This window comes from Polyodon spathula, chromosome 16 (assembly GCF_017654505.1).
Source record: "Polyodon spathula isolate WHYD16114869_AA chromosome 16, ASM1765450v1, whole genome shotgun sequence".
Taxonomy (NCBI): domain Eukaryota; kingdom Metazoa; phylum Chordata; class Actinopteri; order Acipenseriformes; family Polyodontidae; genus Polyodon; species Polyodon spathula.
The window spans coordinates 4,378,574-4,395,490 of record NC_054549.1 but is presented as its reverse complement, the minus strand read 5'-3'; the positions used below and the strand labels follow the sequence as shown (position 1 = coordinate 4,395,490).

Sequence of the window (16,917 nt, the reverse complement as noted above, 5' to 3'; positions counted from 1 at the left end):
CTTAAACCCATTGCCTTCCACACTGCAGCCCAGAACTTTCTCTAACCACCATGTTACTCAAACCCACTACCTTCCATACTGCAACCCAGCACTTTCCCTAACCACTGAGCTACTCAAACCCATTGCCTTCCACACTGCAACCCAGCACTTTCTCTAACCGCCATGCAACTCAGCTTCTCAATAAATACATTATGTCTCCTAGTTGCCTACCTGCAATCTCTCAAGATTGAGACGGCACCCGCTGTGCATTCCTGATTACTTCCTCCGGGAAGCCTGCCCCAGTGCACCATGTAATAACCAGCACACATGCAGACACCCTTGATAAAGCGACAGCAGCATTATTCTGCTTCTGTGACAGTGTGGTTAGAGGCAGGGTCTAAACCAGGGAGCATAGGGCTGCCCTTGAAACAGAATCAAAGCAATAAAAAAGTGTTCAGAAAACATACTTCTGTTTTCTGTGCTAAAACACTTTAGGGACACTCACCATTCATATGCTACATACCAAACTTTTCAAGTAACAAGCAATAAACAATGCACTTACTACTGTGGTTTAGTTTAAAGTAAGCAACTTTAAAATAAACAGCATCATGTCCCATCATACCCCATCATGTATACTAACTGCTTTCTTCAACTTTCTCATTTCAGAAAACCCAAGCAAGATGAAGGGCGCAAAGAATCAAAACAGTAAGTTTATCATGTATTTTGGCTCTGTAGTGTTGTCCGTCATTCGAAATAAAATATTTTGTTCCCACTTTATTTTAGTTCCTGGCAACTACCTTGTTAACAAAGCTCATTTTGTGTTGTTGTTGGTAAATATACATATTAACCTATTCATGAACTAAAGGTCTAATAAAGCCTTATTAGCAAACATTACCACAGTGTCATCTTTAAAAATCTATTTCAGTGGTACGAGTGGTGCTGGTAATCCTGTAAAGACCTGGTGTTTGCTTAACAGCTTTAGCAGGACTTTTTAAATTAGTTCATAAATATATATATATATCATTTAAATGAACATCATTTTATTAACATGTTAGTAAGCTAAAATGCACATGGCTTGAACCACGCCTATATATCAATTTTCTGTCTTCGGGCCAGTTTTGCGAGATAATAAATGGTTCGCTTTTGTTTACATTTTTTAATGAATGTTTGATGGCAAATTTGACCTCATCTGTCACCATGGTAACAACATCTGCCAACCCCCCTCCAGTGATGATGTAATAGTTGAACATCCCTGTAACGTAGTTATTATGTAAGCACATCATTACTTTTAGTTTGCTTATCTTGATGCAGGAGAGAAATCTTTGCACGGAAACTCTGAATACTGATAGTGAACACGTCCAGAGACAGCAACTCATTTAAATGTGTTTTGACTTGATAAATAAAAACAACGTTGACTTCCTGGAAATTCTCCTTGTTATTGTTCTTTACTATCCCCTTCTAAGGATGTAGGATGTGATAGGTGGCAGAGAAGAGATGGGGAGGGGTTAATGAAAAGAAAATGCATTTATAACTTCAACACACTCAATGATAAATACTAAAATAAACTAAATGAATTACCTTTCAAAAATATATTTTTTAAAATACGTTATAGGACTGAAAACAATGCTTATTTTGTGTTCACAGAAATGAACATGATTCTGGGTAGTGAACAAGTATGCAGCACTGGACTTAAACATGCAATGACTATTGTGTGATATTTAATAAGATGAGTTTTGGACCATATAGAAAGAACCGGTCACTTTTTTTTATTTTGGACGGTAAAAATAACGACCAAAAAAATAAACATAAATGTGGTTAAACACAGAAAAACAGAAAAACCATAACATTTAAAATTACAAATATAATGTCTTAAAAGAAACTATATTATTAAACACATTATCCATTTGAAAATGAAAAAAGGTTGTTCCTGAGAAAGTGCTTCATTATCTTTTTATAGAAAATACAATGTACCACAAGCAAAACTGACGGAGAGATTTACCACATTTACAGTGATTTCATTTTTATCATGGAAAAAAAACTTTTTGTCACTGAAGAATAAAAAGCTAGTAATGTTTCAATGTATATTATAATATGTATGTAATTATATATGTAATTCCGCATTTAAAAAAAGATTAATATTTAAAAACGTGACACATTATGCAAACATTTCGGCCAATGTCGTCATTGGCATCCATATAAGTAATGACTAATGTGAAGGTCCTTAACTGCAGAACGTGGGCAGCTGGGCACAAATCCAGAACTTTTATGATGCAACTGTTTAATACTGTATATCACCAACTCCAAATAACACATGAAACATATAAAAAATTGCATTCTTCAATGTATAAATCTAGTCCAATAAAAAAGTCACGTAGAATATTAATACTATTGTCTGAAAATACCAAAGAAACTTAATAAATAGCACCAGTGAGAGCTTTATGGTTAGGAGAGTAAAGATATTGTCTGCTTCTAAGGTTTTGTGTTATTAACCCCCTTCCAGATGCTGCATCCTCTATGGAAACTCTTGGACTGGTGCCAGCCGTGCTGATCCTTACAGTAACTCTGGAGCTTACGTGAGGCGTTCAGACTCCCACATCAGTCCCAGCCAGTCCATCCAGCTCCAGCATCATCCACCGCGGGAGATCCTGACACTTCCCTCTTTTTGTAAAAAAAAAAGCAAAAAAAAACCCCACACAGTCAAACCCCTTGTCTTTTTCTTGCCTCACCTCTGCCTGTCTTTCAATAAACGTTAGTTCTGTTTAAAAATATATATATATTAAAAAAAGATACAACTGGCAATTCATTTCCCTTGGGTTTAGCATGATAAACAGTTGTGGTCTAGCGCAGGGGTTCCCAAATATGTTTACCTGAGGCCTACCTGTTCAGCTGCATTGGGCACTGGGGCCCACTATTAGGATAAATGACAAATTAAAAAAAAATTCAACCTGTAACACTGTAAATAAAATTAATCTAATTAAATTAATTGTTATTTTATTTCATTTGAATCTTATTTTTTCTTCATTAGCATTTTATTGTTGATTTTTGTTATTTTATATATATATACACACACACACACACACACACACACACACACACACACACACACACACACACATAGGCAGACTGTCATTGCTCCCGCAGCTCACTTGGGACTGCGTCACGGCCCACAATTTTGGAACCCCTGTTCTAGTTCTTTCAGTTTATGTATTTTTCATCTTGCTCTTTGCTCTGTGACATACTTTTACAATGGTTATAAAAACACTTTAAAAATCAGTAGTTCTCTAAGTTACTGTGCATACAGAACCATATATCAACACAGTAGTAACCCAGTAACTACAAACAGTCCTTGCTTTGGCATGGTAATTACTAGTGGAATAATTGAGTAATTACATGTAAATGGCTCGTACCGTGATGTTACAATGTAATTAAACCAGGTACACAATTGTCTTAATAAGGCCAACGCCATGCCATTAATTACGCAGTACTTAATGTATCACAATTGTATCAGTAGAGACTGATTTGTTCAAAAGCTTTTATGTTGCCATTGCTGGTAACGTTATCTGTCAATGGCATTTTGAAATGGTAAATTTTTCTGGAAGGAAAGTGTAACAGAAACAGTTTAGAAAAAAACCAAAAATAACTCCAAGATTGAATTTACACATGATAATAATAATAATTATTATTATTGTTATTACAGAATAATGTATTACAATGTTGTTTTCTTTTTTAAAATATAACAGCATTTTATATGTTCACAATGAAACAATGGGTGTAAAGCTATTTCGATACATCAGAGTTTTTTTATTATTATTATTATTATTATTATTATTATTATTATTATAAATCAATTGCAATGTAAGCCTTTCTAGGCTCACCGTACATTAATAGATTACTACTAAAACCCATGGGAATAATTCAGATCCTGGGGCTTAGCAAAAATCGGGACAGAATGTGGTATTAAAGGTGGCCTTACAATCCTAAATCCCACTTTACCTCGCCTTGCCGCTGTAGGCCTTTCAGAGAACCATCCAAGAAAAATTACGGTCTACACTTTGTCCTCTTTTCGTGGAATTTAGTGACACGTGACAAATAGTGCGTACATGAGCTTCTGCAAAGAAGAAAACTTCAGTCCTAACCTGAGCACCCCTTGCCTGCCATTCTGCCCTCTGCCTTTCACATAGACTGTCAGTTAAGATTAATTATTTGTCCACAGGAAAATAGCTTGAGAACATTTTTTGTTTTTTTCATTATTTTTTTGTTATTAAATTTTTTGAGCGGCCAAGCATGTTTTTTCACCACAGCAACAGTTTAGGAGAACTGGTCAGTTCCTCTGATCCCACCACTAAGCCAATCTTCTATTTACCGCCAGATTGAGAGCAGGAGATGGCGAGCTAACAACCCCTGGAGGACAGCCCTACAGGTATCTGCTCTGAGCTCACTAAGCACCTGGCCAGTAGTGGTCGCTGTAGTGCAGTGAGGTGACTCAGTCCCTGATGATTGTCCTCCCTGTGGAATCCCCAGCAATGACCATCTTCTGAAAGCCAGGACACAAACCTGTACTCCCCTAATTACTGTATATGAATCACCCTGCACACTATACAGTCATGCCTTTACTAGTCATGCCTTACCAGGAGAGCCACTCCGAGAACACAATACCAAACTAATTTTACTCCAAATGTGAGTGGCATAATAAGCTACTGAATTATGGGTGTGTCTAAGACTATAAACTGTGCAAATAATAAATTAGTGGCTATCTCTCAAGGAAGGGCCAACTTTGAAATAAAAGCCACCAGAACAACAGATAAAACAACAGTAAAGGCACTGTCTACTTCAATGTCGTAAAATTGTATCTAAGAAAGTGCTGTAGCTCAGAAATTGTCAACTCTGATTATGGAGGGTGTTGTTGGACAAATTCACTCCAGCCATGCAACCTACGTCACAAGAAGTGATTAAACAAGTATACCTTTTAATCTAAAAAATTAGCACTTTAAAATAAAATACCAGTCAGTCACTGTACCCTTGAAAAGGGGGCAGCACTGGAGCTGTTGGTAATGTATGCAAAATGCATGTACATAAAAAAACAGGGTGTACTGCAACTGTGTAAAGCAGTACCTACAAAACAGTTAGGGAGATGTCAAGCGAATTACTTGTTTCATAATTTAAAAATTGCAGTTAGAAAAAGAATGAACTAGTCTCTAGTGTTTGGGCTCTTATTCAACTTTGCTCCCACCAAGCATTGTATGTAACAGGAATGAGTTACTGCCTTACATGCTAAGAACTCCAAAATAAGCAGCAAATAAATCTGTGTTCTGAAATTTGAAGCTGGTTACTGGTTACACTCAAACATACCAGCTAAACTTTGAGAGGCCTTTTTGAGGCCTTCTTCCGAGGTTTAAAAAGTCCCTAGGATGTGATTGAAATGGTATGAATCTAAACAAGGAGAAAGCATGAGCAAAGATAGCTGTGCCATGCCACACCCACACCAAGCTGCTCTTTATGTTGTATAAGCAGTGTTATTTTTTAACACATATTTCTGTAGTTGTGTTAATAGGAAAGTCTGGAAAGGGAAACCAGGTACAGATACAATATATTATTGTGACTCCATATGACTGAAAGGGTGTGGGTTTATGGTAGCATTAGTATATATTGTTCCATTTAGCATTCATCTTTCGCACTCAACTGAAGAGTTTGCTTAAGCTGGCCAAACCACTTTGTCTCCTCATTACTGAAGTGGGATTATTCCAGAAACACACTGAATTGGAAAGTGGAGATAAACCTCTTTCAGCGCAACGTGTTTAAATCCCTACACCTCGGCTGCTGCGGGTGCTTAGAAGAACATCCAACCTCTTTGGACTAATCCTGAGTACACGATGTGCTGCTGCTGCACAGCAGCTGAAGAAAATAATCTGCCATTCACACTTGCTGGTATGACGTAAACCAAAACCACTTGGTATAATAAAAATCATGGCAAAATGCCTGAGCTGTAGACTTCACACACACACACTACAAATTATACAAAAACAGTATCCATACATACATGCACTGGGTTTCTTTTCAACGCATAAGCACGGATGAGGTTAAGCTATAAAATAAAATTAAAAAAAAGGTTTGGATATGCCAAGATCAAAGTCCAAGATGCAATGGCTGAAGCCCACGTTGAACCTTGATTTTAGCATGAAGGTAAAGTTCACTGCATTCTAAAGTTCATAAAACAGGATTAGCTAACTATGCGCTGTGAGCTTGAACTCAGTCTTAACATCATTCATTGTCCACTTTTTAGATAAGAATAAGAATTTAAAAAAATAACCCCGAGTGTGTAACATTCTATTGAGAAATTGCATTTCCATACACACACATTGTTTGTTTGTTTGCTATATTCCTTTCTGTCTGGAAAGTGAACCAGAAATAATTACTCACTGAGACTGAGCAAGTTCCAGAACAGCATTTAGGGGCTTCATCATAATCAAATATCCTTCCAAACCATGTCATCCAAAGAGAACAACATTGAACACAGCATAGTAACCAGCCTTAAACTTGAACTGCTGTATGTTACAGCAGGACTGTGCAGAGAAGACAAGTTTTACAATACAAAGCTATCATATCTCAGCTATCTCAGAGCCAATGGGCACCTCAAGCCACATCACAAAACCACTGCACAATTTCACACTTGACCCAAGACTAAATAGCAAAAGGTGGCCCTTCTGAGCTTCTTGGAGAAACCTATTATAGCCTGGCAGTGCCTTTGTCCCTCACGTTTCATGAGCACTAAAAATGCACAAGCAGCAGGGAGACGGAAGCCCTGTTGGGTCAGCCTGTGAATTATTCAGAGCCCTTTGGATCTGCTGACCCATCTCTAGTTACCTGTTGAACGAGGAGCAGGTATCAGGTGCCTGTTGTGAGTATGAGAGTATCGCTGCTTCCCTACTTCTAAATGTGCACTGCCTGCTTAACAACAAGCCCACATGATACTCAATGATTGGGACAAGATTAATAAACAGGCAATTATGTGCAATATGAATCCCAACAATAGTAGCAGCTGAGTAACCATACCTTTTCCAAGCATTTTACAGTAACTGATACTAATTCTGTGTAAGCATATCCAATGTAAACACAGGTCTGTTTAGAATCATGTAGCAACAAACTTTGACCTCAAGCACCCCAGACACCCACCAGTAAAATCATTGTCCTATTTGAAACAATTTTATTCTCTATGGCACAGTATTGGAAAACTGGTGAGCGTGAATTTGCTTTTTATTTATTTTCTCTGAATCATATTGTGAATTGCATATGCTTTGGATTGGGGTGAATTCATTGGTTACTTCAATACTCACAGATATTTAAACAAAATTTATTTCAGCTGTTATTGGTGGTAAAATTTACGAGCTGAAAGATCTAAGGTGACCTAATAGTTATTGTAGAAGACTTCAGGTCACCTGCAATGTCAGGAGTGATTTGCATAAGAACCATGCAAGTCTGCATATAATGCCTGGTAGACAGTGCTGGTGTAGGTAGCAGACAGTGCTGGTGTCTATTATTTTTTATTTTTTTTTATTTTTTTGGAAGTACTGTGTGCGTACAAATAAAACAAACAAAGCTCATGACAAAATTTACATTACACACAAACTTCAGCTGAACATGAAGACACGTTTATAAAATGTATTTATTTAATTGGGTAGTGATATTATAATGAGATGTACTAAAGCTGGACGACAATTGCGATACTTACAATTGCATCAATCTGTTAAGAGCTTTTGAAAGCACGTTTTAAACAGTTGCAATTGTGTCAGGCATTTCCCAGTCCGCTTTTTCTCGTGTGTTGCCAGTTGTGTCAATGCATTTTTCAGCCGAATACCCAACTACCTAATTTTCACTAAAATCAGGGTGTACTTACAAGCCTTGAAAACAAATTTTTATGACAGTTTAAAATGATCTTTTATTCTCATTGTACACCAATGTGTACAATGCAGCAGCATTGTATTGTTTTTAAACCCAACCTCCTTATGTCGGATCGGACAAACATGTCCGGTTTAGTGAGGGGCTACTGTATGTTTATGAAAAGCTTTTTGGGGGTGAAGGTTGGGGCCCCACTATGGAATCTGATGGGATTAAAGAGCCTTTCATTTTTTATATATAACAGTATTAAAATAGGTAAAATGAAGACAGAACAGAATGCATTGTACAGATGACATCTACATTTAACAAAAAACAATGTTATTTTGATTCTTGCACCCTTGCATGTATAGACGTTATCCTTCGGTCACCCTCAAATCACAACTCAACTGTCGCTATTTTAGCTGAAAAAATGTCCCATAACTCTTGCTATAGATCTCGCTAAAATGACTCAAATAATATTTAAATTAGTATATCGCGGTTCTCTTCGTTAACATATTTTTTCTCAGTACATACGACAAAAAGTGCACTTTGTGAATTGCCGTAACGAAAATGCAAACTGCGATATGTTTGCACTGCGACTGACCCATCTTAGTACATCTACCCCTAAGTGTTTTAGGATATCCCTTTATAGGACAAAAGCCATCAGTCTTGTGTCAGAGAGCTTTTTTATGTGAAAGTAAAACAAAGGAGCACATGCTAAAATGGGATATTATTCTGATGGTAAAACCTTCTAAAAAAATAAATACTGTCCACTTTGTTGTATTGATTACTGCAACATTGCTACAGTATATTTTTGTACAACAAAGAAGTAAAATATACTGTAAAATAAAATGAAATTAATAAAAAAAATATACCACTTGCAAAGCATGATCAATTGTTATTGCAAATTTTACCATAAAGATATCTAATTTAATACACACACATACTGTATGTTTGTCTTTCTAAGGACATCACCGTTGGATTTGTATTACAGTATTTGTATTACATCATCAAGTCATAGGAAAGTCAAAGTTATGGTTGAAACAAAGTAAGATCCTGCAGCAGGTTCACACAGTCATTTACACTCGCACACACTTACAAACTCTGGTCTCAACATAGTTAATACAATCCACCCTGATCTTCAGAACCATGACATATTGCAAATAAATTTGTCACTTCAGTCTGAGCTCCTGTGGTGTAAAACAGAGACACTGTAATTGAACATTGGTCAAAAACAGGTTTGGTAACTTGACTTATACAAACAAGAAATTGTTAGCTTTACAAGAACATCCGGGTTGGTGAGACAGTTCTCCTCCCTCTTAATAACCTGGAGCCCTTTTTCCCATGCAGTGTTGTAGAGCTGTATTGTATTTGAATATGCGTGTGAGACTGCCTGAGACCCAGGCCTTGTGACTTGGCAACACTTCTGAGATTAGAATAAAAGGCGGCTGTAAATCAATGAGACTCTCTACTGCTCTAGAAACACCTTGCATCACAGTGAAATGAAACTTGGAACAACCAGATAAAGAATGCTGCATACAAAGACAATGAACTTTATTGCATTCAAAGGTGTTATCAACTTTTTTTTTTTTCATTTATGTTCTCGCTGTTTCATTATTATTGGGCGATATATTTTTTAATCTCCACAACTGTAAGACGCTCAGTTTGGAGCTAAGAATATTAATGCTAGAGATTGGCGACTTGGGGGGAGGGGGTTACATCTGCAGACCACCATGGAGAAACTTACAGTGACTCATGCACTGAAAAAGAAAAACTGTGTCAAATGTTGTATTACAGTACTGCCATGCAAGTACAGTAGCATTTCATTGCCAGGATCCCAGCTTTTGCAAGGAATAGAGATCTGCATTGCTTTTACAGTAATGCAATCGATGAGCTTTACCATATTGATGCCAGAGGGGCCTCTCTCTTTAAAGGATTGCTAATCCCTTTTCTTTTACAACATCAACTTAAAATCGTGCCATGCCTTTATAAGTTAAGACATTTTGCATAGTGTCCAGGGCAGGAAGCAGTAGGTGTGAACAGTTCAGTATTTAGATAAACCTCCATGATGCAATGTGGAAGGTTGTGGATCTGAGTAGCACAATAGAGTCTGTTGGGCTGCAATGTGGAAAGTAGTCGGTTTCAGCAGCTCAGTGGTTAGTGAAAGTCCTGGGCTGGTAATGTGGAAGGCAGTAGGTTAGATTCAATTGCTAGCAACTAGAGCAGAGGGCTGCCCCACCCTGCTTTGATATGCACACAAACACCAGCCTTAGCTTGCCAAAAAAAACAAACAAAACAAACACGGCAGCTAACTCCCGCAGTAGGTGGAATGTGACCCACGCTCCGCCTAGGTATGCAAATCATTAAACAAGTGCTGAGATCCTGCAGGTGTCTGGTTTAGAAGTGATCCTCCCAGGGGACAGATGAAGGTCGCTCCTTGAAAGGAAAAACATGCAAAGCAGTGCGGCACAGAGAGAGAGAGCAAGAGCGGGGTCAAGTTAACAAGGGGCAGTCTAAGCCGGCTCTCACCCAACTGCACCCAACAATTATTAACTTCATTTTTTTTAGAAAATTCCATCCCTCAGAGAATGCCATTAGCTGATCTCCTTGGTGTTCAGTTCGACATGCAACTCCTGGGGAAGCTATCTGTTTCTGTTGTGGCTGTGCTGCTGGTCTCCTGGGCTTACAAGTTCTATAACTCCAGGGCCAGGACAGTATCCAGGGATGAACCCAATACGCTGAATGCAGTCCCCCCAGGGTCTTGTATTGGATGCAATTCGGATCTCAGGCAACGACAGAAAAGCCTGACCGGGGATGCTGAGAAGGTAGTGGAGAAAAAGGAACATGAGACCAAGGAGGATTTAAGCACAGCTAAAGATACAGTGAATGGAAGCTGGTCCATACAGAAGGATATTGCAGTACAGAGCCAGGAGAAAAGAGACAGTGCACTTGAAAAGGACAACAGCCTTTCTATATTACCTGAGATCCAAGACCATGAGCAGGGTAAATCAACACTCAATTCCAGTCCACTGAGTAGCAATGGACGTGTGATTAATGATGTAATAGAACCGGGCAGCGACCTGGTTGTGGAGAGACCAGGGGTTGAGAAGATGGAGGTGAGTGGGAAGATGTACAACTATTATATGGAGTCAGTATCTCATTCCATCTCAGATGACAGCGCCTACCAGTCAAGCTATTCCACTCCTGTCCACCGACGCTACAAGGAACATACGCCACAAGATGCCTGTCTGATGGAGTTGGAGGCCAAGTGGGAAAGGGAAAGGCTAAGGGGAAGGGGACCCAACAGAGGAGGCATCAGCAGTAGTGTCCAAATGCCAAGCTTAGCCCCTGCTTCAGACTCTGTTTTCCTAGAAGATCCTGAGATCAGCAATGGGGATTCTTTAACACCGGTGCCCTATCCTACAGAGAGGCAAGGCTCTGGCCTGAACCGAAAAGACAGCATGTTGCAGATTGTGGATAATTCAGACCTCCAGATTCCCTTTATTGAACCCAGGGCTTCCACTCCAGTAAACTGTAGTTCCAGGACGGCATCATCAGAAGACTTCTGCTCAAGCCCCATGAGTTCCCTAACAGACTCATGTTCACTTCCTGAAGGTGGGGAACCCAGTTTAAAGGTGGTAGCCAGGGCTAACTTCTTCCAAATCCCCCTAGATAACATAGGAAGCTCTGAATTGGAGGTCCTCAAATGTAAACTAGACCTGGGTAACTGCCTGCAAGCCCTGAACTTGGCCAGAAAGCACAAACTAGATGACCTTCAAGATGCAGCTTTCAAAGTAATGTCAGACAACTACTTACAAGTCTTGAGGGACCCTGAACTGTATGGCAGGCTGAAGGCGGATGATAGAGAGAAGATCCGGACACAGAGACTGAAAGGCAAGAGGTTCCTAGTGGTGGCTGATATGGATCCTCAGGACAGACTGAGCTACAAATCCCAGTCTGCGACAGAAGAAATTGCAAAACCAAGCAGTCTCCACTACTATGATGACTATAAAGATTCCTGGCACCGTTTGGCTAGCCTTCCCAAAGAGGTCATCTCCAAAGGCTGCTCCATGTGCACCATGGATAACTATCTTTTCATTGCAGCTGGTTGTCAAGGAACAGATTGGGACCTAAAGCCATCCAAACGGGTGTTCTGCTACAACCCTGTGACTGGCATTTGGAAGGAGATCTGTCCTATGAACCAAGCCAGGCCAAAATGCAAGCTGGTCGCCTTGCAGGGCTACTTGTATGCAGTGGGTGGTGAGTGCCTTTACACTGTGGAGCGGTACGATCCTCGTGCAGATAGATGGACCTTTGTGGCGCCTTTGCCCAATGACACCTTCGCTGTGGCCCACCACGCCATTGCCTGTAATGGACAGATTTATGTTTCTGGAGGCACCCTTAGATTCACCCTCCTCCGCTACAACCCCAAGACCAATTCCTGGAAGGAGAGCATAATCACTGGATGCAAGGAAAGGACCACTGAGATGGTGGCTGTCAGGAGTTTCATCTACCGCTTTGACATCAACCCCACGTTGGGCATCAGTGTCTACCGTTACCATGCCATGGCCAAACTGTGGTACAAGTGCTGCACCAAACGGCTGCCCTACTCCGCCTCTTTCCAGTGCACCACCATCGACAACATAATTTACTGTGTCAACCGGCAGTTCACCATGAGGTTTCTAGCCGATGAGATATCTCCTGATTTTGTTGCTGATGACTTGAAAGTCCTTCCTACAGCCAAGGGTGTCTTATTTCCATTTGTTTTAATACTACCTGTGATGGAGACTGTGCAGACCACAGTCTGAAAAAGGTTGGTTCTGTTTTGGGGGCAGGGAGAGGTGTGGTGGCAAGGGTTGCAACAGCTGTCCTCAAGACATTCAATTATAACTGCACAGAAATCTTTATTCATAATTATCTATTTTGCTCCTATGGCAGATATTTCTGGATTCTTCGCTTATGGTTGTGCACTTCCAAAATGAACTAGAAATGTATTGAAAAAAATGATGTAAACTCTAATACATTTATTTGTTCTTTAATCTAGCAAAAGACCTGCTGTAGTTTTAATTTCCAAAGGTGTTCAGGGAGCAGATACTCATGTTGCAATTTATTCAAACTGGTGCATAAGTGAAAATGTACTGTACAAGATAAATATGAATATAGAGTTAAAATTATCATACTGCCACAAGGACAAGATATAATAAAAAAATCACCTGTAATGTAGTTATTGTTGAATCAAAGTTTTGACACCTTAATGATTAGTGAATTAGCAAATTCTAGGCTAAAGAAATGAACCTGGGACTTTTTCTTTAGTATCTACAAGTCTTCACCAAGTTCAAAGAATAGGGTCCCACCACTACACCCCAACTTGAACGTTTGTTTTCAATTCTAATTAAGAAGTAATATGGCCTATATATATATATAGTCTATATATATTATATATATATATATATATATATATACAACAGTAGTCCAGCTATATATATAATAACAGGAGGCCAGCTATATAGCAAAACAGTCAGACACCTTATTATTTATGTTAAAACTTGTATCTTATGTAAACACTAAATTGACTGCCCCAACTATTTCTATATAGATTCCAAGTAGGTGTATCCTACAATCTCGTCATTGCAATTCAGATGCTATATTACATTGCCAAAAGTGTGAAATACAAGTCTAGGACAGATATGCAAGAGTATGTAATGCTATAGTTAGACACCAGCTAGATGCTAGTCCAGTTTTGGTCACCTCAATAAAAAAATATACATATGTTATTGTAATTGAGAAATTAATTAAAGGGCTCTATTCAGAAAACTTTAGAAACTTTTTCGTAAAGGGCTGCTTTTTAAAAGCCCATTTCGATTAATGAAATCAAGTTTGCGGATCGTGAAACCTGTTTTTAAAAGGGTTAGAAATGCGTTCTCTTTTTTTCAAAGGACTGTTCAACTAGACAGAATGTTTATTAACACTATTTAAAAAAAAAACCTGTCCTTACAATAACTGTTCTGAAAACAGTGAAAGTGGGAACTTATAGAGTCTGTCCTATGACATTAGATACTCTTACTAAGTGTAAATGATGTGGTGGGAAGGACCTTGATTGTCCGAACAGCCTCTTCTCATTTCCAGACTGTTCTTATTTTCCTACAAGCCTGCTTCTTACCAAATATCCCCTGAGCATTTATAATGGAGACTGTTAGCTGCCAGGTAGGAGACCTTTATATATAATTGCCCATAACCATTGTTTAAAATTCATTCCATGAAAACAAGGTTAAGGTTGAAACAAGCAGGACCCTTAATTGGGCGTGCAGGAGAGCTTGAGTTAATTATTTTTGTAAATGTATGTGTGGAGAGAGTTGCCAAGGGCTCTATTGGTTTCAGAAGCAGTCCTGAGCTGGCTTGTCTGTTTTGCATGTAGCGTGGGAGTGAGAGCTGAATACAGTGGAAACATTTTGCTACTAATTTACTTTATGAAAATGTTGAGTAGGAGACTGAAGCGTGTCTTCTTCTGCTGCTGCTGTGTTTGAGATGAATAGCATGGCATTTATATGACAGAGTGTGCTGTAGAACATTAGAACTACTAGTAGTCAAGTCCTGCATTAGAGAATCAAATTAATAATGTAGTTGACAGCTTTGCTACGTGTAGTAGCATTTCCATTCCTCCACTTTTTGCTCTTAAAGGTTGCAACTGCACACGACAACTTCAATACATCATGATTGGGGAAGTGCTTTTTTTCTTTACTAAATGTCATTTCACAATTACTATAAATGATAATATTTCTCCAGAATACAAAGTTAGCAACTTCAAATCCAGCTTTTCTGTTCGAAGTAACTCATGCACACAGGACAGAACTGGAATGTACGGGCTTAAGGATACTTAACTTTTCCAGGAATTACTTTTGGTGAAGTTGCACTAATTATAGTTTTAAAGCTAATAGATTAAATGGTTTAACCCCACCACTCCAAAATACAAATTAAAAAAATACTGTACTAATTAAAAAAATAAAAATAAATTGTATATATTTAATATATTAAAATATTGCAATAAGTTAGCTATTGCAGAGGGCTAATGTGCTAGTCTATTATCTTGCCTGGGTTCCAATCCGTCTATTGAAGTGTATTTATAGTACACAGGGCTTCTTTTATTGTCATTTGTTACATTTTTGAAGAGGTGTCGTTCACTGACGTCATGACTGATTCATTTTCTGTTGTTTTTATACATAGCAAATGTTTTTGTTCATTTTACTACACAGTAGATTCTCTCTCTCATCCAAACCCTGTGAGTCCTTACTGTCCTATAATTCTAACAATGCTGTGCAGCTAATGATAGCAGCTATAGAAACTGCAGTGTCATAATTACAGTTACTGCTATCTGTGTAATATTTAACCAATGAGCTGATTTCTGATTACTTATTAGGCAATGTTAGATTATACCAGGCACTGTTAGTTTCAAATTGCAGTCAGTATTCTGAACAATGTGACCTGTGCTAACTAGTTTGAATTAGCGGGAGTCTACTAACTCAATAACTTTGTACAACACTGCATACTGTAATGTTTTTGAAAAGTGTGTGCATATACAATATATAGTATGTTTGCACACAAGTAGAGCAAATGCATATATATATATATATATATATATATATATATATATATATATATATATATATATATATATATATATATACACACACATGCTCTGTTTGGCTCATTTGAGTACTGTGCACTGCCCACTTGTACAGTCCAGAATAAAGAATTGCACATGTTATTTGAGTTCAATTTTGCCTACAGTGAAATTATTAAAATACTCTTAATTTTAATTGCTGTTCTAATCCAGGTTATCGTTATTACAGGTGTTGATTATTAGATTAACTGTGATATGCAAATACTAGCTTTCAAAACCTTTTCTTCCGGTATAAGTGGACATTGAAGGAAACAGGAGTTATTGTTTACATGCATATCAGAAGAATTGTCAGCTTTGTGGATCATTACAATTCTGAAAGTACATTCCATTAACTGAAAGGGATGCTAAAAGGGGACACTACAGCAGCAGCATGGACAATAGCTGGAAGCAAGTTTCTCAATTTAGTCCATGTTTAATGAAAACCAATGTAAGATTCAATAAACTTGGAAATATTAAAAGCAACAGAAAAAATGCCCTATGGTAACCTCCCATAGTAAATATTTCATTTCTGATTGTCACTTTTAATACCCATCTAATAGACCCTTGAAACAACATAGTCAAACTGCTCAGGATTGTGTGACTCCATCTATACTGTATCTGAAGTATCATTGAAGATAAAATCAAATCAGTAAACCAGTAAGGCAGTATTCCAAGTGCAGACAGTTAAACAATGGCTCAATAGCAGGCTTCCAGCTGCTCAGATGAATGCCTGTGTAAGTGAAATCCAAGCAGCTTTGAGTTCAGCTCATCCCATTGTAACAGAGCCATATTCCTGAAACTGGCACACAATGTTTGTCAGCTCATGTTACCCCGCCTTGTAATGGAGACAGGAGGAGTGTGTTCATACAGAACAAAGCTATGCCACAGAGCAGGGCAGGTGAAGCAGTTCCAAAAATATTACTGGAAACCATTATAATACATTTTTCAAACAGTGGTCTCTGGACTGTAGCACACAACTACTGATACAGTATAGCATTACCAGTGTGTATTCATACATGGAAGCACCTTCCAACCGAGCATTAGTTGCGCTTGAATCTTACTTGAAACAAAGTGATGCATGTTTTACCTATAATTCATGTCAGGGATTGGTGTAACAAGTTAACAGTAACATGACTGAGCCATTTTCACAATTGGGTGTCCCCTATATAAATTAATTGTTGGTCTCAACCGTTAATGGCTTTGCAAATTTGTATTCTACTCAACACATTGAAGTGGGGCTGCAGTTGCCCTACTCAGTGGCCTGTAATGAAACTTTAATGGCACAGACTTATTGTATAAGAATGACGTTGCTTACCAAATGTATTCAAATATAATACGACTGAATATAGTCACTTTTGAGTCTCTGTTTGACCTGCTTGTACAGAAAAAGCAGGTAAGAGAGACAGACA

General features: G+C 38.3%; 2 protein-coding genes across 3 annotated transcripts in view; both read left to right on the top strand.

The window, feature by feature from the left end:
• LOC121329304 (immunoglobulin superfamily member 21-like) overlaps nt 1–2,747 on the top strand; it is a 113,261-nt gene extending 110,514 nt beyond the window's left edge. For both annotated transcript variants that reach the window (XM_041274852.1, XM_041274851.1), the window contains exons 9-10: nt 646–684; nt 2,480–2,747. In XM_041274852.1, coding sequence (XP_041130786.1) covers nt 646–684; nt 2,480–2,556 — 116 coding nt within the window. In that variant the 3' untranslated portion in view covers nt 2,557–2,747. The remainder of the gene's footprint in view (nt 1–645; nt 685–2,479) is intronic.
• Nucleotides 2,748–10,271: 7,524 nt separating this feature from the next.
• On the top strand, nt 10,272–13,181 carry LOC121328484 (kelch domain-containing protein 7A-like). Its single transcript, XM_041273168.1, has one exon. It carries the CDS (start codon nt 10,440–10,442, stop codon nt 12,657–12,659), a length of 2,220 nt encoding a protein of 739 aa, XP_041129102.1. The 5' UTR covers nt 10,272–10,439; the 3' UTR covers nt 12,660–13,181.
• The last annotated feature ends 3,736 nt before the right edge of the window (nt 13,182–16,917 follow it).